The sequence below is a fragment of the Chanos chanos genome, chromosome 13, assembly GCF_902362185.1.
Source record: "Chanos chanos chromosome 13, fChaCha1.1, whole genome shotgun sequence".
In the NCBI taxonomy this organism is placed as follows: Eukaryota; Metazoa; Chordata; class Actinopteri; order Gonorynchiformes; family Chanidae; genus Chanos; species Chanos chanos.
In genome coordinates, this window is record NC_044507.1 from 21,472,044 (window position 1) to 21,498,097 (window position 26,054).

At 42.8% G+C, this 26,054-nt stretch overlaps 2 protein-coding genes across 3 annotated transcripts in view; one reads left to right on the forward strand and one right to left on the reverse strand.

Moving 5' to 3' along the window:
- Nucleotides 1-5,398, reverse strand: part of LOC115826087 (tektin-3-like) — an 8,749-nt gene extending 3,351 nt beyond the window's left edge. Inside the window, exons 1-5 of the mRNA XM_030789763.1 lie at nt 5,087-5,398; nt 4,910-4,993; nt 4,715-4,785; nt 4,101-4,244; nt 179-401 (exon numbers count right to left, since the gene is read on the reverse strand). Of these exons, the coding sequence (XP_030645623.1) occupies nt 179-401; nt 4,101-4,244; nt 4,715-4,785; nt 4,910-4,993; nt 5,087-5,398 (834 nt within the window). The remainder of the gene's footprint in view (nt 1-178; nt 402-4,100; nt 4,245-4,714; nt 4,786-4,909; nt 4,994-5,086) is intronic.
- A 1,699-nt stretch (nt 5,399-7,097) lies between these two features.
- nubp1 (nucleotide binding protein 1 (MinD homolog, E. coli)) lies at nt 7,098-25,822 on the forward strand. 2 transcript variants are annotated; one of them, XM_030790235.1, is made up of 11 exons: nt 7,098-7,129; nt 7,775-7,879; nt 8,280-8,413; nt 18,063-18,131; nt 18,266-18,298; nt 18,633-18,723; nt 20,531-20,685; nt 21,964-22,074; nt 22,270-22,372; nt 22,801-22,884; nt 25,309-25,822. In XM_030790235.1, exons 1-11 carry the CDS (start codon nt 7,099-7,101, stop codon nt 25,344-25,346), a joined length of 954 nt encoding a protein of 317 aa, XP_030646095.1. In that variant the 5' UTR covers nt 7,098; the 3' UTR covers nt 25,347-25,822. The 2 variants fall into 2 exon arrangements, with proteins under 2 accessions (XP_030646095.1, XP_030646096.1); XM_030790236.1 differs by having other exon boundaries at nt 8,286-8,413.
- The last annotated feature ends 232 nt before the right edge of the window (nt 25,823-26,054 follow it).

Below are 26,054 nucleotides of genomic sequence, written 5' to 3' on the forward strand. Positions count from 1 at the left end.
GGGACTATTTCCATAGATCATAAGCATGAACAGCATCCACTACATCTCTTCGTTTCAGACTGGACGAAACCGTCGTCCAAATACTGATGGCTCCTCCAGACAGAGCAGATGTTTCAGACAGACTGTAAAGAGCAGATATTTCAGACAGACTGTAAAGTGGTGGAAATGGAGGACTCACCATGGCCAGGTGGGTCTCCAGTCTTCTCTTAGCCTCAGCTATCTCAGTAATACGATGTGTGAAGGCCACATTCACTTGGTTAAACTGGTTCCACATGTCAGCGGCGGTTTTTTCAAGAAGCCTCTCCACTTCCTCTCGCACCTTCAGCGATAGCATCCTCTCAGCCTGGGACCTCAGGATGTTATCCTCTGAAAATCTCGCCCATGTCTTTGGCACTGAAACGCTAAAAAAAAAAAAAAATCCTTGGACGTGTCAGCACTCAGCAGGTATGTGACATAATATTCACCAACATTTGGATGCTCTACCCCATACACAATAAATGTATTTAACACATAACTCAGCCAGGACACCTGTGTTTTCCATCTGTGGACTAACGCTGTGAAAACTCAGGCTTAGAGAGAATAAATAACAGTTGAGTGGGAAGAGAAGTTGACATTTTCAGCCTCTGCTGAATTATTCTATACCATTTATTAAGTAAAATAAAAGTGACAAAGTAACTTATCAGAAACAGTACTTGCTGTTCTGTTCATTCAGTGTCATGGCACAAAAAGCTAAGAACAATCTGGAAGAAGCTCTACAGTCATTGAAATAGATTTGTTCCTAGTGTCATGTTCATCTGCCACAATTCTCAAAATGGCCAACTCTCTCTCTCTCTCTCTCTTTCTTTATCTCTCGCTCTCTCTTTCCTTATATTTAAAAAAATCACAAATACTCTCTGTCCCTGACATCTGTGTAAACAGAACTACTGGAGAACCGGAACACTTGTAATGCAAACATCACGCCCCTCTTCCACACAATAGGATATAAAAACACACAGTCCCTTCCTCTCTCACAGTGCAAGACCCAACTACTACTCAAAAGTCCAGAGCGGAAAATCGGTGACAGCACCTATCTCAGACCAGTCATGTGGAATAGTTTCCCTAGCAACCAACTGACATCTATCTCTGAGCTTGCCCAAGGCTATTTGAGGTTACAGAGATACCTCTGTGAGTAAATGCTGACTGTTTGTTGACTCTTCCTTTCTTCTCTTATGCTGCTGTGAAATATTGAGAGGTTTAAGATGGAAACAGTGTCACACATCAGACGCAACCCCAAATAATGTTCCCGTCCACCTGCTCAAGCAAGTGCCAAGTGAAAGCACGTGGAACGACAAATCATAGTTTTGGAAAATGACGTGGATCGTTTTTTCTTCTAGTTTTCAATTTTTTATAAAAAAAAGGGTCCAATAAATACTGTATCTCTGTTTCTACAGGAAGAAAAACATTTACAGGTAAGAGAAAGAAAGAGAGTGAAAATAAAAATGAGGACTATCCAAAGGTGAATGCAGTTACTTGAAGCACTAGCTCTGACACCCTCTGTAGGGCCGTGTGTGGAACTGTAACCACGGAGATAAAGACAATACGACAGAATTACATAACTGAGAACAGGGATGGGCCGTACAGTCATATCAGGGTACTTCTCATGATCCAGATACTACTGACATGAAACCACAATATGGAGTCATTTCTGAACCATGACCACAGTAAGTGAAAGGAGACATTACTTGGAAGTCACTTAGATGGAAAGAGTTTGAGTTATGGATAACAATGTGTGAGGTATATATGTGTACATATGCGGGGTGATTTATTAGTTGTATTACTTCCATTAGACACCACAATTTACCAAAGACACTTGCAAAACACAGTGTTCGGTCCAAGATCACATCTTTGCGATCCAAACCCATTTCAAATGACAGACCAAGACATCCACTCCCACCTCTTACTCATACATTCTCCATCACTCCCAAGTGCATGCCTGCCCCGCTTACTACTCCTCTTTCTCAGTCTGACTCAATAACTACGCTTAACGGACTGTTTCCAGGCACTAGTGTAGCACATAAACTCTCGCTCTCAGAAGTTTTCTATTTTCTCTAAAATAATTATACTTACGTCCTGAGAAGAGGTTGTTTTTTCGTTTTTGGTCAGTATCTGGTCAATCTTGTTGTAAATACGGACACACAAACATCAGCATTATATGGAACTTACTGGTTCACAGTGCACACACTGTTTAATAATCCATATTGTGACATTACATCATACCAGTATTACATTTCATACTGGTATACTGGCCACCCCTAAACGAGACAAGCCCTTTGTATGACAGTTTAACTATTTTTACTGAGTACAATAGTGAAAAAACCCCACATTTTTCTCCACTACAGGTATAGATTGTTTCGGAGTTGGGACTGTCACTAACAAACAAGGAGCACATCCATCAACAATACTGAGTATGTACCTTGACAAAGCTCCTTATTCTGTGAACAGGTATATGTAAAGGGGGTGAATGCATTCAGACATGTGGTGGCTTTTGTTGGGAAACGAGTAAAGACAGGCCTGGTGATTTATTTCACTATAGACTATAGTCTCTCCAGAGCGTCCTATCCCAGTGTGTCTCTTTTTGGGGCCAGAGTGCACTTCCAATATGAGTTTGGAAAAGGGTGGAGGAAAACAAGGCAGGTCTCGTGTTACACTCTCTTTTCTACACACAACCCCCAGAGAACACACACACAACGACACGATCTGAAAAGAACTTCCAAAAACACCTGGAGCAACATGAAGGGAAAAAAAAAAAAACTTTCATGTATCTTACAGAAATTCACCCCTTCACTTGTTATTCACAGAATACTCCATTTCGTTGCTTCCTCTAAACTCTGTGATTCAAAAATGGAATAGAGGACAATGGACTTCCTCCACGAAGTTAGAACCAAGAAAGCTTGTGGTCTAGGTTTGAAACTTGAAGTATTAAATAAATAGAAATTGTAGCTCTGGTCTTCTTTCTTATCCCAGTCCATACAGAGACAAGCTAAAGCTACTCTGACTGGAGGTCTGGATAACGAATGGCCCAATGGTAAGCCAATCACCTTGCCCTTCACGTTGTTCTGAGGCCTCTTAAAAAGAAACGCCCACAGCGGGGCAACTGGGAGAGAAAGCAACTCCATGTACCTTGACAAAGCTCTTCTTTGATGCTCTAGGAAACACGCTGCAGTGGTGCCAGAGAAAAACTGACGTTTCCTTGAAAGCGCCCAGTGAGCAGGGAGCTTAGCCATTGGCAATGTGGTCTTACCGACAGCTGTGGATACCACTCCAAGAGAACAGGTGTCCAGACTTTTTAGCTCGTTGGGCCAAAAATGTAATTAAGCGAGACGTTGCGAGCCAAAATGCATAAAATCAACTGAAAATAACGCGAAGGATAATGATGCTCATGATGACACTGAACGCAAGCAAGAAACAAGCAACTGTCAATCAGGACAAAAGCCAGACGGAGACAAACTCTTGGCCAGTGCTACTCTGACGTTGCATTCCTTACTACAAGAAAGTCTGAGGGAAAAAGATCAATCCTGCGAAGTCGACACAGCTGCTCTTCCTGTGAGATACAGCAGGATCACAGTCTTTTTTACACTGGACTCTGAAAACATTGATAGCACCGCCCCCCCCCCCTCCTCCACCCATATCATAATGCTACCAAATTCTGTATTTAAATATCACAGTAATAGTTCGACCGTTGATAAGATACACATCTTTGATTCTCTGGTAATAAAAAAAAAAAACAGGTTTTCATAATGTAAATCATTTGTGAAGTTATGCTGAACAGAGTACTAGTGTCTAACACCACCTTGTTGTTGTCTGCTGTTAGCTAGTGATATGTGTGTAAACGTGTAGCTCTCTAAACCAAGCAAATGAAGCTACTACATACAGTACATAGAGCCAGTGACCCCTACTGGATCAGGAGAGAAAACAACAGTTCTGTCCTCTCATCTACCACCAGCAATTCATGTTGTAATAACTAGAAAAAAAAGCATATTAATCACCAAATAAAACAACACTAGCCCATATGTTCCATTACTAACAAAGCAGAGTAGCTTTTTATAAGAGTCATTACTGACCTCTTGTCCATTTTGTTCAGATTAGGGTAGAGGTTTACGTTGGTGTTGCAGTTTATGAATTTATAGCATTTGCTATCAATCTCATAAGCTGTGTGCTTATCATTCAAGTCCATTTCCAACATATGCTGGGTCTCTCTGTTTCCCCTGCAACAGGAAATGCAAAGTACTTCTAAGAAACCTATTCAACCTTAAACAAAGACAGAAATGTGTGCTATGTTCCGAGTTATCACAGATTTTTGGACATAAATGCAAATGTCTGAGTAAGATGTAATCTTGACTTTGTAGCAATCCTATTTCATAGATCTGAGACGACTATTTATCTATATTTACTTGAGACGGTTATGGCATTTCCCTAAAACAATTAGGAGACAGCAGTGGGTTGACTGCATACTATATTACAAGCCTTTATTAAACCGTTTATCACTATGGATATTATTATTTAAATCAAATCCTTTACTATCACCCAAGTGCATTCTTTCTATCGGTTTAGAACAGTTAGCACAGTGTACAGACGAGTGCAGCTGTTGGTGTTTTTAAAGAGGAAACTGTCAATGTAATAGGAAATTTACTCTCTCATGCACATCCCCCGTCTCACAGAAAATGAAATTACTTACTCAAGTTGCTTTTTCACTTTGTCTCTAACTCTCTCCAAGTGTTCCTGGCAGGATTTTATGACAGCTACTTCCTGTTCGGATATGATCGCACATTCATAAGTTGGAAATATTTTGTTAACTATGTACCGTTTTTAAACAGCGTTGTTTTGCTTGCATGGCAGGCCGCTTGACCCTGTTTATTGGTCAATACTATACCTGCAGTAACTCTTTCTCTACGTCATCATCGACCTGGTCGGAGCCCATCCGTTTCTGCCGTTGATACAGGCATTCCCAAGTCACCTGTAAATTCACAGGTTATGAAGCTGGGGCCTCTAATGGATTTTGCTGTCTTTAGAATGATTAATAAAAGGTGTGTAAGTATCCTTTACTGACCTGTGAAGGACCTTCCGTCTCTACTATAGCTTTGTCGAGTCGGAACTTCATCTGCCTCAGCGTCTCGGTCGCCTTCATCAGTTGCTCGATCTCATGTTTTATTTCATTGCTCCAAAATGCAATGTCTACAATTCTCTCACCCACCCACCTACTTGTTTCAGTTTGTGTTTTCATGGTCAGTTGGTCCTTGCACTGAATCAGTCTGGTCGTATCCATCCGAAAATTCTCCGCGTTACGGCGACTACTCTCCGATCGCGTGTAATTGGCGGAATTTGATCTGTACCAATCATCCGGCGATACCGGGGGCTTCATTATTGTTGCCGTGTTTAGAAAAGGCATTTTTGTGGTCTCTGGATTCCTGCGCCGACCTGAAACGCATCTGCCGCTTGAATTTGTTTTCAATTTGAAATCAAAATTCACTTTCGTCGGTGGTGCAGAGTAACATTTGTAACTATCCTTCATCGTGCTGCGATTTGGCAACATTTTTGTTGCCCCCGCGTAAGGCCTAACAAGAGCGCGGGATATAGTTGATCCAAGGCTGTCCATAACTGCAGAGTTTATAAACGACAGACCGTTTCTGCCGCTTTCAGCGAACCCTTGGTGTGGTTTATTTTCCTCTCTGCAGCATCTGACTCTTGAATGCCGGTAAAAACCAAATTACTTCAGTCGAAACTGTCCTTTCCTGATAGTTTTATTTATCTAAGTGTTGCACTATGACGTATAAACTCGAGAATTCGCATAATCGTTTTGCGACGTTCCATTAGGTTGGTGGTGGAATGGTGAGTTTAAGAAACAATTCAAGACGGGAGGAGAAGAAAAACTCTTCTGCATGTCTCTCTCAATGAAAGATTAGTCTTTATGGTTACACAAGATGTCGGCCTACGGTTTGCAGATTTATAACGTTAGCCTATGTGACTGCACATCTAAAATACATGTGGATTTGATTTACTTTTAAAATGAAAGTAAATTAAGGCCCGTGTTAAAAAGTGCTCTACTTGTAGGATTTTGCAGATCTGCGAGGTCGCGCAGGATTTTGCTCATCTTGAGTAATCATAGCTCCGAGCATAACTACTGCTCTTATGATCCCCAATAGGACCAAACACATGGAGAGACCCCTCGGCTCTTTGTTTCGCTGTTCCAATTTCTGAACTGAAACCAACCACTTTCCCCTAGACCCAGAATCATATTTGAAGTAGCCGACAAGTGTGATAAGCGGAGCTGTAGGAGTTTACAGACACAAGTCAGTATGACTGAGTCAAAAAGTGATATTCAGTTGTTCAAGGAGGGCCTAATATAAATCACGTATAAAACACACTATCGGTCACACAGTGCCGTGTTAGAAAACACCATTACACTGCTTGGAAGTTTTAGTTTCGGAATTAAAAACATATACCGTTATCATATTGTCACTCATTGCTGCTATTAAGTATTACAGTTAAGTGGTTTACATTGGTTAAAAATCATCCCTTATTGAGAAGATAACAGTCCGGAAGGTGAAAAGCGGGGGGTGTAATAATAATTGGGAAATAAAACAGAAAAACATTACATAATATCTATTTGTCTTTTTAAAACACTGATTTATTTACTTACTGCCTTGCTCACCTATGTGCACTCACTGGAACTCCGAGTCCCCAGAGTATCGAAGGTATGGGAATTATTCATATTTTGTTGTATTTTCTGAATCGTTAATGTATTTTTTTTGTTTGTTTGTTTTTTGTTTTTGTGTATTTTACTGATTGATTATTTTCGGTTTGTAGTACTTTCAGTTCCATTTTTCTTTGTTGGTGGCCACTGATCTCTTGGTTTATTAATTATATGGCGTTCCTCATCATTGTTTGTACATTTAGATATTCTGAACATTCAAACTTGCATTATTTGTTTGTGCGAGTATTATTTATTTATTTACGTATTTATTTATTTATTGTTTTTTTATTTATTTATTTTATCAAACCTGTGGAACCATATCAACGCTGTCTTAAGCAGGGGACTGTAAATAACGGCGGACCAAAAAAATGGCGGACGTTCCTAGCGATGCACCTGAACGTGAGTGACTACTAATCATTGTTGTCAGCTGTGGTGTTGTACAGTATAATTGTTATCATTAATACAGGTGTCACCAGGATTCAGCTCATAGAACGACACTATCATTCAGCGATAACACGAGTCTTGAGAACCGGTAAACAGTTTCAGTGCAATAATGCTAAGAGGCTTACCGGTACAAAACTTGCTGTAAGACTGAGGATACGCATGTAACAATCTTGTTCACTCGTCAACCCCTTCCAATAAATATTAAAGTGTGACAGCCGCAAGTTCGAGTTTGGCTCATAAATGAATTTTTAGGTTTTTGTGACATTTATGAACTTATTTTATACAACATTAAGTAAATAAAGACGAATATGATACTAGAATAGGTTGCTAATTACATAAAGCTAAACAATACTACTATTTTTTTTATTGTATTTTACTCCGTAATGAACTTAGGAAACCACAAATACATAATAGTCATAATTTAAAATTTCTTAGACAAGGATCAGTAGTGATGTGTAGCTTTCAAGCCTGAGTGCTGAGCGTGGAGTTTTCTGGTTGAAAGTGACGCTAGCAAAATTGTATACGGGTTTGTTATATGTTGTTACGCGTTAGTCAGGTGGTACCTTTTGTAACAGATTTTATTAATACGTATTTTTGAAGATTGCCCTGGTACCACCAGTGAGCAGGCCGGGAAGTCATCGGCGTGTCAAGGATGTCCCAATCAGACAATCTGTGCGTCCGGAGCAGCCAAAATGCCAGATCCCGGTATGTGATCGGTTTATTCATCTGTTTAGGTCAAGGGTTTCGATTTTAGAATAAGCTCATTCATGTGAGGTTGATCAAAGTCGTTTCTTTTGGTAACCCTCCTCTAGTCATCTAAACGAATCTCAGAGGTTGACTGACTGTAGACGTGAGTGAAAAAGTCTGTAGAATAACAACACTTTTTAGTAACAATGTATTGTGTCTACAGAAGCCAAAACAATGTGTGTCATGTGCTGATCAGTCATTCATGATGATGACCATTTCAGTAAAAGTAAAAATTCAGTCCCCGTCCCATAGACCGTTGCCCTTGTTTCAGTATGTAATGTTTGCATTGTGTCTTTTGCTGTGTTTGTTTTTTCCTGCTACTCCAATGCCACTGACTTCTCTGCTTTGGCTGCTGTAGCCATAGAAGAAATCAAGCAGAAAATGGCCACTGTAAAGCACAAGGTTCTGGTTCTTTCCGGTAAAGGAGGCGTGGGGAAGAGTACCTTTAGCGCACACCTGGCTCACGCTCTGGCCAGCGATGAATCCAAAGAGGTACTGTCATGCTCTCTCTCTCTCTTCAGCCTTTCACTGCGTACACAGCACAGAGGAACAGAGTGGTGAAGAAGCTGGCGTAATAACTGGGGCTTGTGGGTTCCAATGCCCAAGCATGACGGCTTGCTGAGCAATGCATGTAACCACAGGCTTCCTCCAGAGATGTGTAATAACCAGGTTGGTCTGGTTAAGAGGTTAAGACTGTCATATATCTATATCTACAGTATATCTGTATCTATATATCTACAAGTACAGACCGTAGGCCATCTGCTGCCATGCTCAGTTTGTCAGCCACTCTCTACCCTGTTCATCATGCTTGCCAGTCTCTGACCACAGGACTGCTGCTGGCCAGATATCCTTTGGATGGTGGACTGTTCTCAATGCGGCAGTGACACTGACATGGTACTGGTATGGAGGGAGGTTTCATGCCAGTACGAGTGTATCACGCTCTGCTGGGTTGAGTGGTCGCCACCCAAAAATATCCAGCCAACAGCAGTCCTGTGATTACACACTGACCACTCATTAAGGACTAGTGCAGTGATTCTCAGCTCCAGACCTGCGGGCCCACTGTCCTGCATGTCTTTGTTTGAACTCTTCATTATCACAGTTAACTGAACTAATCACGGGCTTGATGATTAATTGATCAGTAGCATCAGGTGTGTCAGTCCTGAGTTAAAAGTTGAGAGCTGGAGTTGAGTTGAGAATCACTGGACTAGAGGCTGGCTAACTAGCCAGGTGTAACTACATGGCAGGTGTTTCTAAGACCGTGGCCACTGAGTGCATATGTATATGTACACTCACCAGTCAATCTATTAGAAATCATATGCATGTATAATATATGTATGTATAAATTTATATGCATCTAATAAGATGTTATATAAACTCATAGTAAAAGTAAGTGTAATCAAAGTGTAAAAAAGTATTTATATTATACACACACATAAACTCATAGTAAAAGTGGGCATGTGCTGAAGTGCATTATTCTTTGTTTACGAAGAGGAGTGACTCCAACGTTTCAGTGATTTGATTATAATGTAATTATAATCAAATGTCATGGTTAGTGTAATGTTACTGTAAAATTAGCTGCGGTCACATCGAGGTTAACTAGATATCTAGCCCAAACATAGACCTTACTCAACCTAGGATCCGTCATGAGATCTGGGGTTTTTCTTTTCTTTTTTTTTTCTTTTTTCGGTCACAAAAACCACATTCATTTTGTGCATTACTGTAATAGGGTGACTGTCCCTCTCTCACACTGGCTGTGAGAAGCTGTGGTCCTGGGATCACTGGTCAGTCCTCAGTTATCAGCAGTGTCTGATAAAGTCTTGGGCCCAGCCAGAGACACAAGACTGATGTGTATGGTATGGACCCCTTACACAGCTAATCCTGTGGTCAGTATGTGATCATCACAGTGAGGGCAAGTGTGTCATTTTGCAGGGCAATTACAGGAAACTGGAGTTAGTACGGGAATTTCTTGATGTTCCTGCCGGTTGTTGAATCAATAACACTGATGTGAATGAGGGTGTGCAGTGTTTGTGTGCTGTAAAAAGTCGGGACCGTGTCCAGCTTGGCAATTTGTCGCCTGTTGAACTTTGGACAGAAGATTTTTCAGTCTCTCTGCACTGCCAGGAAAACTAATGTCTTCATCGCTTACAGTGGTGTTGTATTACACTGGCACATGTCTAAATGCATCTCCCGTGGTGGGAGAGGAAAGTCTTTCTGATGGTCTTTAGGAGTGAGTTTTGGTTGGCAATTAATGGTAATAAGTGGTAATTAGAGCAGTCACTGTTATGCAGACTGGTAACCTATTATGGCTTAAGTCTTTTTGCCCACACCTAGAAACATTTGAATGGGGAAAACAAATTGGTTTAGTGAAGGGAAGTTGTCAACATAGAAAAAACAAAAAAAAACCAGTGTAAGTTATACATCATAGCCTGTGTTGTTGAATCACTGTGTTAAATCACAGTGTTATCATATGCTGGCAATGACAGTTACGTTGTCATGCTGGTAGGGCGTTCTTAGCTTGTCACCCTCTGCTATAACAGTGTCTTTGTGTTGAAGATGATGAAAATGTTTGGACTAAGGGTAGGGCTGCCGCGATTAGTCAACCTAATCGATGGCGCTGACAAGGAAAATGCATCGACATCAATGTTTTAAACTGACACATCCTTTTTTTATTTTTATGAGTTTACCTTTTTGATTTCTAAAAGTCTTCAGTTCAGTATAACAAATGTTTTCTTTCAATACGTAATTGCTGCAAGGGCTGCCTCTAACGACTAGTTTTCTATCTATTAATCGATCGGCTAACTGAGTTGAATAGTCGATAGATTAATCGACTATTCAACTCGATTGGTCGATAGATCAGTCGATAGAAAAATCAAAAAGGTAAATTCGTAAAAATAAAAAAACGATGCATTGGTTTAAACTATTGATGTCGGCGCATCGTCAACGTCATGGATGGAATAATGGTGGGAGCCCTCACTGAGGGCCAGGGTGTAGATCTGTCACGACTGTCGCTACCAATCTGAGTCACTCCTCAAAAACTCAATAGCAAAGATTTCCTGTCGTTTGCGTTTGATTGACACTGTCTGGTTTGAGGCATAGCTAGATCTCTCATCTGCCCCTTCAGAAGATCCCTTTGCCTTTGTGCGGTGAGAGGCAGAGAGAGTGGGTTGGCCCTATTCTCTGTGTACTGGGTTCATTCAGAGGACCAAGGCAGCTGCAGCTTTCCTCTCCTCTCTGAATGCCAACGCTCTATCCAGCTCTTTATATTGATCTTGTCTGCGGAGTGTGGAGCTGTAATAGTGCTGTCAGAGTCGAGGACTGTAGGCACTGTTTACCTCTTGGCAGCTCATGGGGCGGAATAATCTCTAATCCCTCAAACAATTTAAATCTCACGGCCGAGGGACTTCCACATTGTAAAGCGCTCTATTGTGGCCTGACATTTATAATGGCCAAAGTAATGGAGTTTTTAAGCTCTCAACTTCTAGCCTGTGACTGAATCTTAAAAGACCTCACTTCAAAGATATGGGCTATGCTATTGTATTGATTTTTATTTTTTTTTCATTATCTCTCTTTGGTGATGTGGGTCATTTCTGTGTCTTTTCTTATGGGCTTTCATTACCCTCCCGCCCCCTTTAAGAGAGACATAAACCGTGAAAACTAAATAAAAGACATGGTTGAGAACCCATGCTTCCTTATGTAAGTGTGTATGATGAAGCTGCAGTGCATGTGTGTATGTTACAGTCACTTTGGTTTTGTAGAAGTGTAAGGCCCCTGATAAATCTCCTTCCTGTTGTACTCTAGCACACTGGCCCCTGACTCCAGGCCTTGAGAACCATAAGACAGCACATTTTGGGCATAGCCCAGGGTTCAGACACCTGATTTAACTTATCTACTGATTGCTGAGTCCTTGACCTGGGGCACTTGGTGTGGTGTGGTAGTGTTTGGCATTAGCCAGTATGTACAGTTCAGTCAGTCCCCTGGATGTGAATAGAGAAACAGTGCTCTTGCAGTAGCCCAGAGAAACTCACCACCTCTCACTCACTGTAGGTTCCAGGGAAAAAAAAACAAAAGTTTTTTGGGGGGGGGGGGCGAGGAAGTTTGCAGTAATCTGGTGGTTTAAACTGGTGACCGGTAGAGAGGGACCCCCCTGTTCTGGTGGCGGTTGGTAGCTTGTTCCACCATCGGGGAACCATAAACGAAAACAGTCTGGACTGAGATTGCCTTATGTATAGGGATGGCAATGCCAGACGATATTCCCTGGAGGAACGCAGTGGGCAAGAAACTAGAAGGACACTCTTGCTAAATTCAAAGAGGAGCAGTTGTTGAGAAATCCACATAATACAAAACGGAACCATATGACTGTGCGTGAAGGCTGTGTGTGTAAGCTGCCGTGCTGGTGTGTGATGCTTTAGAGGACTTTCTGAGGGCAGATGAAGACAGGCTATTGAGTGTCACCGGCGTCGAAGAGCCGCTGTGAGAGCTCTGTCTTTGCTCTGGGGGAGTGATGAAAGAGCCTGTTTTGTGAGGGGGGGGGCGAGTGTCAGGCAGATGGCGGAAGGGTGGAGTGTGTGGTGAAAGTGAAGACAAGTGAGAAGATCCTGTTGAAGGTCTTGCCTTTTGTTCACTCTTCCTGTTGATAAAAAGCAGGGATGGGGTGAGAGTCGCCTCTGATCAGACCCATGGGCCCGAACAGCTCTCTCTTTTTTTTTTAAAAATTTTCTTTTATTTATATTCCAAACTGTGTGGACAGACTGGCTGAAACTCCTCAGAACCAGAGCGCTGTGACCCATAGAACCGACTCCTCAGAACCAGAGCGCTGTGACCCATAGAACCGACTCCTCAGAACCAGAGCGCTGTGACCCATAGAACCGACTCCTCAGAACCAGAGCGCTGTGACCCATAGAACCGACTGAAATCCAAGCAGTTGCTCAATGAGATTCAGTTTTTTTGTTTTGTTTTGTTTTGTTTTGTTTTGTTTTGTTTTGTTTTGTTTTTAAATAAAAGTTCTACATTATCTATGAGGATCAAGATTCGGAAAACTCGTCACTCACAGGAAGAGGGTGTGTTTTCCACCATTCCACTTCCTCTCTCTCTCTCAGACTGGACTCTCTCTCTTGTCAGAGGCTCCAGTATCTTAGTCTTTTGCACAGCTTTATACTGTTATTGATTTTTTTTTTTCTTTTCTTTTCTTTTTTTTTTTTTTTTTGAGGAGCACATTCGTGACATGGACTTTGTGACCTGTTTCACGGAACAACTGGTAGACTGGCCAGAGACCAACTATCCAGTGTGAAATAAATATATGTGAAAAGTACCCATCAGCTTCATCCTGACCTTCCCGGTGTCAAGGCCGAGCTGATAGAGGAATGTCTGTGTTTTCGAGAAAACGTGTTTATCTGCCTGCGTTCCCAGGGTTGGAGGTGTTGGTAGGTAGTAGTGGCGGTCCAGGGGAATTGTGTCTGTGTCCTGCACAAACATTGGCTTTGGCTTTGGCTTTGGCTTTCCTCAGCCTGCCGACTGAACAGCCCTGTCCACGGTGGATCACTCTCTCTGGGGTTATTTTTGGTCTGTGAGGCTGAAGACTCACTGTTTAGGCTTGGAGGCTGACAGCACCTCTGATCTCAGGTTCCTCGATTTAGACCATTCAGGGGATAATGTGTTCCTCTCTGAAAACCTAGAAACACTCCCCTGTTTTGTTGTTTTTTGATTTGGCGGCTCTTTGGTTCAGTCCTCTGCGTGTGTGGAGGATACACACATCACTAATGGCTTAAACTGTGTCACACAGGTCGTTTTTTGTTTTAAATATGTACAGAACTTGAGTTTTACCTCAGAACTATACTTTATATAAACATTATGTTTTCAATTAGAATACTAAATTCGAATCTACAGACTCTGCTGCACTATGGTTTTACAACATGATTGTTTTTCCCCCCAATGTGTTACATGACCCACAATGCATTAAATGACCCACAAAAGTCAAGCATCTGAGAGAAACCACAGAGAACAGGTTTTGTAGAGAAGAAGAGTACATCACGAGTGAATGCGTTTTGTCTCAGTGTGGAACAGGCAGAGCTGATGAAGAGCACTGCTGGAGGACCAAGGGTCTGCTTTTTTTCTTGTCAATCAACTACATGTGCTCTCTGATTGGCTGAAGAGGGCACACATCCATTTTCCAGGTTAAAAAATGGGCATGTGAAAGAAGACATGAAAGAAAAAGGAGCTTGGCCCTCCAGGACTGTACGTGAATGATTCTAAATCTAAGTGAATGGTTGTGGTCTAAGAGAATGTTTGTGGTCTAAGAGAATGATTGTGGTCTAAATGAATGGTTGTGGTCTACATGAATGATTGTGGTCTACGTGAGCGATTAGTCATGTGTCTAGATTTGATTTTATCCGACAGCTGAAGTGGGTTTACAAGTGAAGAGCTATGAGCTGTCCTAAACAGTCTTTTTCTGCAGACAGGAATAATTAGGCGTGGTTTCTTTCCCCCTCATTGGGTTGTGATTTGACTCTTATTCTCTCACAGTGGAGAGGCAAGCGACAAGTTCAGTAAAACTTTTCTTCACAGACTTGAATTAATCAAGACCTATTATCAGTACTAAACTTAAAAAAACAAACAAACAGTAAAAACAAAGAAGAGGAAACCCATGAGTCATGGGGCTTTTTGTTTTCTAAAACACTACACTTTACCCTTTATTTTCATAGCCCTCTATGTCAGAGACAGATCCGCATCATTCAGATGGTGCAACATATTGAGTCTCCGAAGCACAAAACAAATCCAAAGTCCTTTCCACCCTGTAGTTCTCTGTGAGGGCACTGAGTTTGAATCCAGACTTCATATTCGCGTTTACAGATGTTCGTGTCTCGTCAGTCATCTCCTGAAGAAATGCTGATCGTTAAGAGAACAGATGCCTCTGGCATCTAGGCCATGATGTTTCTTCGGTTCTTTGGTTCTGTTCACACTGAAAGTCTTGAGGTAAATCTCTGGGACTATTGTGGCTAGGTTGTCATGGAGACATATTAGGGAACTTTTCTCCAACTAGAAACTCTTGAAAAGTTGAGGGGTAAAGAAGGTATTTTACTGCCTGCTTCAAGGAATTTTGCCTCGGGTAAAATGTAAGGTTTTTGTAGGTTTTAATTTTTTATTTTTATCAAATGCAGTCTTCATTGTTTGGATAATCGTCAGTCTAACTGGGCTGTCTGTTTTGGAGGAAGAGCTGAGTAAAAGGAATGAAGTCTCCGACACTAGCCCACTCCCACCCGGTAAGAGTTTGAGTAAGTGCAAAGTGCCTTAGCTACATCTGCTCTGAGGTCTGAGGGCAGATCTGCTGCATCCGTGGCTTTACTAAGCTGCCTGAGGAGCTGATGAGGGATTCTCTGCATTGCTCAAAGGTCTAGGCCTGGCCCCACCCATCCCTCACATCTGACCAATCCTCACAGACTTCATCCAGCCGCTCGCTAAAGTCAGAGGACAGTGCCTACAAAAACATTGCAGAGGCTCTGTGTGCGTGTGTGTGTGTGTGTGCGTGTGTGTGTGTGTGTGTGTGTGTGTGTGTGTGTGTGTGTGTGTGTGTGTATGTCTGTGTGTGTGTGTGTGTGTGTGTGTGTATGTCTTTGTGTGTGTGTATGTCTGTCTGTGTGTGTGTGTGTGTGTGTATGTCTTTGTGTGTGTGTATGTCTGTGTGTGTGTGTGTGTGTGTGTGTGTGTGTGCGCGTGCGTGCAGGCAGGAGGGTGTGTGAGAGACTTCGTGTGTGTATGTGTGCGTGCTTGCGTGCGAGTGTGTGTGTTGTTATGGTATGTACCGGAGCAGGAATAAACTGCTGAAGGGAAACCCTTTGGAGTCGGGCAGGAAGTGGTGGGATGTCCTGTGTGCGGGTTTTTGGGGGGGAATCCCTGCCTTCTCCGCAGCCTCCCCCTCCTCCTGACCTGAGCCAGAGTTTCGCCACCTCCTACACGAGGACCCAGCTCTAACCGCACCGCGCCATTTCACAGAAGAGCACTAACGTGTTTCTGCACTCTGCTGTTCTCTCTCTCTTACTGTACCTCAGCTCATTGTCAATGAGTCAATGACTTTCCCTCACAGGATGGAGAAGAAAACGGAAACAGCGCGTGAGAGAGTGAGAGAGTGAGCCCAGCTAAACTGTTCACTGTCTTCAGATCTGTTTTTACTCACGTCGCACTGGCCAAGGGTCATGTGATTTCTTTGGATCAGAACCCGACCCGGGCTGATTGTCCTATGTTAATATAAGAACGGACAACTTCAGTAATCATCCCTGTGACCGTGGGTGGGGTCACACTAATCGCAGCGATGAAGTCATGGGGGGGGGTTTCTGGGGTTTCCTGTTCAGACAGAAATACAAGTCATGTCTGTGTCAAAAATCAACACTTGAGAAACAGTCACTTTCTATAAATAACTGATTGCAAAACTCTTTTTAAATATCCTCAGACTTACTGCTTCACTCAAGTTTTCAATCATTTTGAGCGCGTCTGTGTTCTTAAAACGTCAGGGTTTTTTTGTAAATATTGAGCTCTAAAACAGATTTCAGACTGAAAAAACTTCCTTAAAATGGCTCAAGGTATGAAGAATACTAGAAAAAAACTGAAGTCCTGAAAAAAGACTTCCCTGAATAAAGTATAGGTAAAAAAAGACTAGGTAAAGAGTGCTGTACCTGAAAGTATGTACCCTCTCTGTTCACACCTGAACACCCTCTCTGTCTACACCTGAACACCCTCTCTGTTCACACCTGAACACCCTCTCTGTCTACACCTGAACACCCTCGGCGTGGATGTGTGAGGGAAATGAAAAATGGAGATGATTATTTTACTGAAAGACTCATGATCACATCTGGCTTCTCTATCAGCCTCTATCTGGTGTCATCAGCTGGAGTCCTCTCGTAAACTCCAAACAGGGGAGCAGCTGCCGTCAGGAGCATCTCTGTGTAACCACAAAAGTATGTGGCTGAGACCTAGTCAGCTCCACTGAGGGTTTTTGTATGAGAGAAGAGAGAGGGAGAGACAGAGAGAGACAGAGAGAGAGAGAGAAAGCGAGAGAGAGGACTTTGGATGATCTTTTTCCCTTTTTCCTTGAGTCGTAGCCCACTGATGCACTCTGTGTGTTTTCAGCCCACACTGATGATCTTATCGGCCGTGCGTGCAGGATCCGCTCTCTCCGTCCTGATGGAGTTAATCCCAAACCTTACTCAGACTTTTACAAAGCAACTCTTTTTTCCATAGATACAAATCCTTTCTTGAATCTTTTCTTAAAGTGTGCAAACCACCATCCTGGTATTGGCCAGTAGGGTTTTCATCCCTAGATTGCTTGCGTGAGATTGGCTTAGCCATCACACTCCTCTGTAAGGCTCCACCCCCTCATCTCAGTGTCATCTCTGTGCCTACTGGAGGACGGCGGGCTTGGTTTATGAGGCTGGTGTTGTTTTTTCCTTAGCTTTTAGAAAGCTCACACACACGCGGTGGTTATGATTAAAGTAGCTTGTGTCTGTTATCTCTCTCCCCCTCCCTCTCCCACCTGCTCTCCCCCTATCTGTCACACCTCTGCACACCCGCTCCTGCTTTTCTCACCTGTTACAATCCCAGCACACCACAGACGACTCTCTCTCTCTCTCTCTCTCTCTCTCTCAGTCAAACACAGCCACACTGCAGTTGGACACAGGGCATCTGCTCCCTGCTCCATAAATGTCCGGTCAGCTGACTGAGGCCTCAGACAGATTAAAGAGATGGTTTTTGTACTGAATATGTGTTTGTGGTGTCCACTTTAGTGAACGGTGCTAATAGTGGTATTCACAAAAAGCCCCGTGACACTGAGCCCCTGGTTTCTGTCGGGTGTACAGTTTTGAACAGGACCATCACAGCATACAGCATAGCAGATTAATCGCACAGAGTGAGAGAAGGAGAGAGAGAGAGAGAGAGGGAGAGGGAGAGGTAAGGAGTTCGCCGTCCGTGGTGTGCTTGGTGTCCACTGCTATGTGGTTTTTCTTTTTCGTTTGATATGTGTACCCAACAAAGATATAGGGCGTAACACTGACATCTTGTGGTTAGTGGTGCAACGTTTCGGTGATAAAAAAGGGTGAAAACAATCAATGACAAGGTAGTGTGACACACTCTCTGTGTTTTCTTTATCCTCCTCCAGGTAGCACTGTTGGATGTTGACATATGTGGGCCGTCCATTCCAAAGATAATGGGTTTGGAAGGAGAGCAGGTACATTCACACCCTCAAATATCAACTTCACAGTTCTCAAACAAAGCTGCATTTTCCTCCTCACGGGGTGTGTATGTTTATGCAGAGAGTTAGCGTGATTTGGGTACACACGGTCTGTGTTCCTGTTTTCACAGGTCCATCAGAGTGGGTCTGGTTGGTCCCCTGTGGTGAGTCTGTTTGCCTGCAAATGACACAATATTACCATTTAAGTATCATAAATCTTCGACTATATTAACTACATCATTAAATGTGACTGTATTGACCTGACACTTGAGAGACCCAAAATACACTGGCAGTAAAAGGATAATATTACTGGGACCTGACATGCCGACTGCAGACACAGTTATCTCCATTGCTCTGCCCACTGGCCTAGAGCTCTAAACTCACATATCATAAGAACTAACTGGTGTGAGAAAAGGTCTATACAGTTATTATTGACAGTGTTGTGTGTTACTCGCTTCTTGCTGTAAGTTGTGACTTTTTTTTTTTTTTTGTCCTTAGTACGTAGAGGACAACTTGGCTGTCATGTCCATCGGCTTTTTGCTCAGTGGCCCTGATGACGCCGTCATCTGGAGAGGACCAAAGAAGAACGGTCTGTCCAACATCCTTCTCCATCTCATACCATCTCGCTTTAATGCAAAATTTGAAATTTCACGGGTGTGGATGGGTTTCGTTTTAATTTGCGCCTCTGAGGAAAAGACACTCCCCAGTGTATGTGTAGCCCTCAGAAAGACAAACCTTTTTTAAGTTTAGACAGTAGATAAGTTAAGCCAGCGTTGGTTGCAGTTTGGAGCAAGTCGGGGGAGGAAAAAAGACGATTAAAGTCCACACACTTAATTTAGAGGGAGAAAGCAGTTCCTCTTTGCTGGCGGATATGTTTTGAGAAGCACTCTATTTAAAACTGCCTGTGATGGTTTCACTTCCCACAATTTTGTATCTCAGCTGTGCTGTGACCAGTCACTGTAGAGAACTGCACACTGTTGGCATGTGGCATGACCTGCCCTGCCACATCACCTAACCTGTTCTGTGACTGTGTTTCACTGCCATGCCTGGGCAAGCAGAACTTTCCTAGGTGGTTTGTTTTTATTTGGGTCACACTGAGTTGTGCTCAGGGTGATTTCTGTATACAAATCAGCTTTGCTTGTTCCTAAGGAAGTTTTTTGTTTTTCCGCTGAAGGTGTCACTTTCAAAGCTTTATTTTAAGTATTTAATTTTACCCTGTATCTGTCAATGGGTGTTGCTTCCGTATGTGCATTACTTATAAGCGCTGTGTAAAACAGGGAGGGATTACACAGTGGAAAAGAAATGAGATAATTATAAGGAAATGTGCTTTTTATTGCATTAATGTTTCAGTGATGGTTGAGATACTGACGCACTGAAACGGGTTTTGGGATTTCTAAGAAAGACTGTGTCTGTAACGAGGACACAGCGCACACTGAAACGGGTTTTGGGATTTCTAAGAACGACCCTGTCCAAAACGAGCAGACAGGACGGCCACCTCCAGCAATGCTTCAGAAAAAAGTGAACTTTTTTTGATTCCATCAGACACTGTCCAGCCTTTTTGTGTGTGTGTGAGTGTGTGAGTGTGTGTGTGTGTGTGAGTGTGTGAGTGTGTGAGTGTGTGTGTGTGTGTGTGTGTAAGCTGTCAGCAGAAAGGTCTATAACACACTCCAGGACGTCCACTCTGCCTGCTTTCCAGAGCAGTCTTTTCATACAGTTAGTGATTAGTCCAAAAACCTCATACATCTGCCTCATCCATCTCCTCAGGCCCGGTGTCAGCTCTGCCTAAACTGACCCAAACAGAAATATCCTACAATATATGTCACAGTTGCCCTTGAAATTTGATGGCTGAAAAAACCACCGCTGTTTGTAGTTCAAAGGGCAGACATTTTTGATAATCATCAGGTTGTTCTCATATAAAACAAAGGTTGTTTTAGATTGTTCTCATATAAAACAAATAAATCACCGGGAAAGTTCAAAGTCTGGACTTCACCTGCTTAAACACATGCCAGTCCTACCAAAAACATATCATTACATAACATATGTCCCTCTTCTCAAGAGTACCATCTAACTTATTTGCTCTTGACAGTAGATCAGCCTAAAGTATTTACTGAGTTCTCTGCTAATCAGATGGGACTTTACACACTTGTATGGGATGTTACACAGTGGGAGTTCTAGAACATTCTGTGGGGCTGTTCCAGAGGTTCTTCAGTGTTCTAGAACAGTTTAACGTCATTCATCACGGTTTTGCCTTTTTACAGTAAGGCTTCTGGTTACAGAAGACATGCACCCATTCATTCCCTGCCCGCGTCAGAGGGGTTTGTTTTCATTTGCTCTGGGGCGTTCTGTGTGAAGTATGGTTTGTTTTCTCATGGCTTGTTGGCACTTCCACATTCCAGGCATGATTAAACAGTTCCTGAGGGATGTGGACTGGGGAGAGCTGGACTATTTGATTGTGGACACGCCTCCAGGCACATCAGATGAGCACCTGTCCATTGTGCAGTATCTTAACGCTGCGCGTATCGACGGTGCCGTTATTATTACTACTCCGCAGGTAACACACACGCATACACACACACACACACACACAGACAGACAGACATACAGTAATTCTGAGAGTACACACCCATTTTAAGATAAAAGTATATTCCCGCACTGCCGTGCTTGACCACATTCTTCACATAGCAGAACTAAGAGGAATGTTTTTATAGTTCAGTAAAATAATTAAACCCAGGCTAAAATCTCAAACTCGACAGAACGGTCCAAGAGTGACAGACAATAGACAAAGCCACAATGCGACTGTGAGGTGAACCATGATTTCGCCAGCATGGCGTGGTGCTGGACCTACACTCACTTGTTGTTTTGAAACAACATTGTAACTAATCACTTGTTTCTCTCTGATGTCATCAGTGACCCCACCAACCCCCCCCCCCCAAACAAACTCTCACACATACACGCACACACACACACACACACACGCACCATTTTCCCGAAATGAACATCTGCACAATAGCTTACAACTTTCTGGAAACAAGCTGGTCTTCTCATCCTGTAGGGAGTTTTGGAGGTCGGGGGGGGGGGGGGGGGGGGGGGGGGCGTGCATGCTGGTGACATCAGAGGGCAACGACCGATTAACAGAACATTACTGTCATCCAGTCAGTCAGGTGAAGCAACAGAGGACAGTATCTGGCTAAAGGATTTGGAAATCTCAGAGCAGGTCAGAATGCCTTTAAAGGAAGAAACCTTTAAACCCTGGTCTGCACACGTTACCCATCACACAATAGCACGGACCAGACCGGCTAATACGGCTTTTCCTCTTTGGTGTGGAAACTGATATCAGGGTTTCCTGTTTAACCAGAAAACAGCCAGCCAGCCCTTCAGAGACTTTCCCCTTCTGCCAGTGAGGGCCAGCACAGAATGCCTTTGTTCCCAAACCTGACTTATGCAACATTACATTTCAGGGATTCCAGTGCAATGTTCAGACCCATTCCTGCATGCCAGGAACGCCTGGGTTCTGACCACAGCATGCTTTTCACAGAGATGTTACAAACACACAAATAAACAAATCAACACTGGCAGTCTGTCTTCTCAGCACCACTAATGGAAGCAGGTTCTCTCCAGAACCTTTAGAAAAGAAGGCACGTGACTGCAAAGCCACATGCTCTGTCTTTTATTGATTCTGTTACAACCTAACTGCCGTGTGTATGGCTGAACTGCTGGAGCATGTTGGAGTGTGGGGGGTTTTTTTGCTTCCAAAACAATGAGGAAATCGACTGTGATGTGAGGGCAGATTTCGTTTTTTTTGTTTACATTTGTGTCTGACCATTAACAGGAAGTGTCACTTCAGGACGTGAGAAAAGAGATCCGATTCTGTCAGAAGGTGAAGTTGCCTATCATCGGTGTTGTGGAGAACATGAGTGGCTTTGTTTGCCCAAATTGCAAGGCAAGTTCCCTCATCTGTTCAAGATCCCGTTTATCCCATGTGCCGACCTCTGTCTCCTTGACCACGTAACCATGACTGTGTCACAAAGCTTGTTCTCTGCTGTGGTATCTGTCCCTGCTGGAGGAGGGCTGAATGAGGCATGTGTAACGTTTGGCTTTAGTCAATCCGACTGATGTGGCTTTTCTTATCCCACAGAATACTTCCCAAATCTTTCCACCATCAACAGGAGGGGCGCAAAAGATGTGTGAAGAACTAAGACTTCCTCTCTTGGGCCGAGTCCCTCTGGATCCACGAATCGGTAACACCCATTTCCCCTTTTCGCAGAGCAAATACAGAAATGGAGCCTTTACCAGAACCACTGTAACCGATCGAGTTCTAAACCAAGCCCTTTTTATCCAGATAAGATAAGAACGGTGCCACTTTAACAGAGAGAGTGCGTGAAAGCCAGAAGAGCCTTAATCGTGCCAGTGCCTTAGCAGTGGCTGTGTATTTTTTTTAAAGCATGTTTCCTCATTCATAGTCTCTGGTCACCACCTCTAAAGCCCAAGTATAAACTATATCTGTTGATATCACCAATATGTAAAGATTTCTCAAAAAAAATGCCAGCTGCCGCGTTTCAGCCCTCATCCTGTAGATTCGTGGAACCATGAGGAAATAAGAACTGCGTGGTGGGTTTTTTTTTACTTCTCTCTTTCGTTAAGTTCCGCATACTTTTCTTTCCAAAAGGGAAAAGCTGCGACGAGGGAAAGTCGTTCCTCGGTGAGGTGCCCGACTCCCCCGCGGCGAAGGCCTATCACAGTATAGTGCAGAGTAAGTCAACATCACAAATCATCACCGGACACGAAAAAATAAAAAAACCCATCAGGAACGTTCTCAGGCGTTGCTTTTGTTTGATTTATCAGGGAGTTAGGATAGTGATGTAAATAATTAAGCATGTCTTATACTTTGACCTTGATCCTGTGATAAAATCCTGAAAACTTGCCTTTTTTTTTTTTTTTTTTTTTTAACAACCATGACATCTGCTATGCGGCATTTTGTTGTTGTTGTTGTTTTAGTTTTTTTTGCTGTGTGCAAAACTCAGATAACATGACTGCACACAAATCTGTTGGCTTTTTGAGGTCTCCCTCTCACACGACATGAAATAGCCACACTGATGATGACGCTTATTGTTACATCTGACATTTGGCACTCTCTTCAACACTGTTAGTACTGACAGGCTTATAGTACAAGATATAGTGCAAGGGTGTTTTAACTCGGTCATATCAAAAATGTTTACCTCATGTTACCACTACCAGTGCTTAACTGCTGTGTGCACTTGTTAGAGTTTACTTTTTTCTTTTTTCTTTTTTTCATTGAAAATTCAAAATTGAAATATGCTTTATGCAGGATTCTCTGTCATAGAATCATCTCTTTCTCAAGACGCTTTTCTCTTCTCCTTTCATTCCTCTTAAGAGCGGCTGTGACGCCATGCCTGACGTCTGTCAGGGGGCGGCAGGGCAGGGTGTGTGGGGGTGAATTTTTTTTCGAGAAGCTGAATGCAGAAGTGCCTAAATCAGAACAAGTCTTGTCAGTGGTGTGAAAGCAAAGTCTCATCTCGCCTCTTGTTAACTGAGACAACATCTTTCCCTCTTTTTTTCTTTCTTTCTTTCTTTCTTTCTTTCTTTCTTTCTTTCTTTCCTCTTTTTTTTTTTTTTACACAGTTTTTTGTATGTTTTTTTTTTATCCCGTTTTTTTCGGTCCAGTGTAGTTGCAGTTTCGTCTAATTCCTGAGTTTTTCAGGTCTGTGTTGCGTGTAGAGCTGCCACGCTGGCCAGGGAGGGCGCTCACTTCCATGTCTGTCCTGCGACACGCGTGGAGTGAGCCGCGGCCTCTTTTTCACCAGACCATAGAGGGCCTCTCTGGGCAGCCGCAACTCCACGCTACCCAGACCTGCGCACTGCTAATCCAGCAGCCCGGCCAAACAATGGCATGCCCCCCCCCCCCCCACTCCCTAGCTTCCCACCCCTTAACACCGTCACGTGTGTTTGTGTGGAGTCCCAGCTAAGCCATGCAATCCCGGTTCTCTGGGGTGCCGGACGAACATCTTTTCCGCTGCACCATCAGAGTGCCCGCTGAATACCAGCTCAAGACAGCCTTCCCACCTGTAACGTTGGTGGAGTCTGTTCGCTTAAACTCTCTTTACCACTCTACCAGTGATGGACTTAGACAGTAGCCAAACCATGTCTGTGAAGTTTTAATCTCCTTCCTTATCTGACAATTTGGAGATAGTTGCCAGCTCTATGATTGCTTGTCATATTCCAAATAGAACAAAAAAAACAGAGAGAACGGGACAGCACAAGCATCAGTTTACCAAGTAATTCAGGAGAGATCCGCCAGTGAGGGACAAGACCAGTTCACCACATGATCTAGTGAAAACACCTGCCAGCAGAGGAAAGAGTTCAGCAGTGCTGATGAACTGGACTGCATCTCCACTGGATCTATACTATAGAGAGAAATCATTATATATAAAGAACTCTACATAAACGATTCCATGAGATGAGCACAGAGCTTAGTTTGATTTGCATGTGTGTGTGCATCTGTGATTCTAGAGTAAGTGCCAGACAGGGCAGTTTTGATCTCACAAAGAGGAGGAAGGAGAAGAAAAAAAAAAAACAGAAGTAGGTCTAATGAAAGAAAGAGTGCTTAGATCAGCAGTTGTAAACAAGCTCTGAAGTTGTAGTGTAGTTGTAGTGTTCAGCTGCTCTCTCATACTCAACTCACCAATACCAACACTGTCACTCACACACTGCATGTTTTGGTGTGTGTGATGGTGTAGGTTCACACACACACACACACACACACACACACACACACACACACACTAGATGATTTGATGTGTGTGAGGGTTTAGATTCACACACACACTGGATGTTTTGGTGTGTAAAATGTTTTGGACTCACACACACGGAATGTCTTTGTGTGTGTGTGTGTGTGTGTGTGACAGCTTAGACTGACACACACACTGGATGTTTTGTTGTTTGACATTCTAGACCCACACGCACACTGGATGTTTTGGCATGTGTGTGTGAGACAGTGTACACACACACACACCCTGTGTATTTTGGTGTGTGTGTGATGGTTTAGACTCTCACACACTCAGTGTTTTAGAAAAAATGTGCACATTCTTCTTCCTTATACTGATATGCAAAAAATTGCACCAGGCTGTTTCCGTGACGTGTTTCTTTCCTCCTGCAGGTATTAAAGATTACTGCTCTTCACGAAGCACACAGTAGGTTTTTCTCCTGTTCCATCTAAGAAAGAAGAGTGTGAAGTCTCCCACCTCTGACATCTCCACAGCCGTGGACGAGACTCAGTAATGAAGAGCGTCTTCACACAGCAGGCTGCAGTCTTCCTTTGGCTACATCTCAGTAGTGTGTCACTGTTTAAATGAATGGAATTATACACATATTACTCTCTGCCTATTCAGCAATAATTGTTAGAAAAGCGTCATATCATCTTTAACAGATTTCTTAGAGGGTTTTAAGAGGGATTGTTGCTAAGCACTGATGTTTGACTGAACCTGAATGTGTGTTAAAGTCTGCGCGGAGCCTGAGATTGTAATCACGTATGGATTAAATTTGTAACCAAGTTGAGTTTGCTTAGTAGGCACCTTGATATTCTGTTGGAAAGCAAAGATTTTTAGAAATAACCTATCACCAGGTACAGGTGGGATTCAGTCAGTCTCTGAGACACTTTTTCACTATGTACAAATATTGTTATGGAATAAATATATATATATATATATATTGATTATTCTGTTGTCTTACATTCTGTTCTTATATGCTGTGTTTTTCTGGCTCATTGAATAGGAGTTTCAACCTTGGTTTTCGTGACTTCAAAACAAAATCAAAACTTCATGCTTCCTCTACCCACTAAAATGAGAAGTAATCATTAAAAAAAAAAGATTAAAGATTAAAATATTGAGAAGGGGTTTTCCACAT

Excerpts from the sequence above, each read along its gene's own strand:
- nubp1 (XM_030790235.1), top strand. The coding sequence starts at position 7,099 with ATGGCGGACGTTCCTAGCGATGCACCTGAAC. Across the intron at positions 18,132-18,265 it reads TGGGTTTGGAAGGAGAGCAG|GTCCATCAGAGTGGGTCTGG; the intron begins GTACATTCACAC and ends CTGTTTTCACAG. Across the intron at positions 18,724-20,530 it reads GAGAGGACCAAAGAAGAACG|GCATGATTAAACAGTTCCTG; the intron begins GTCTGTCCAACA and ends TCCACATTCCAG.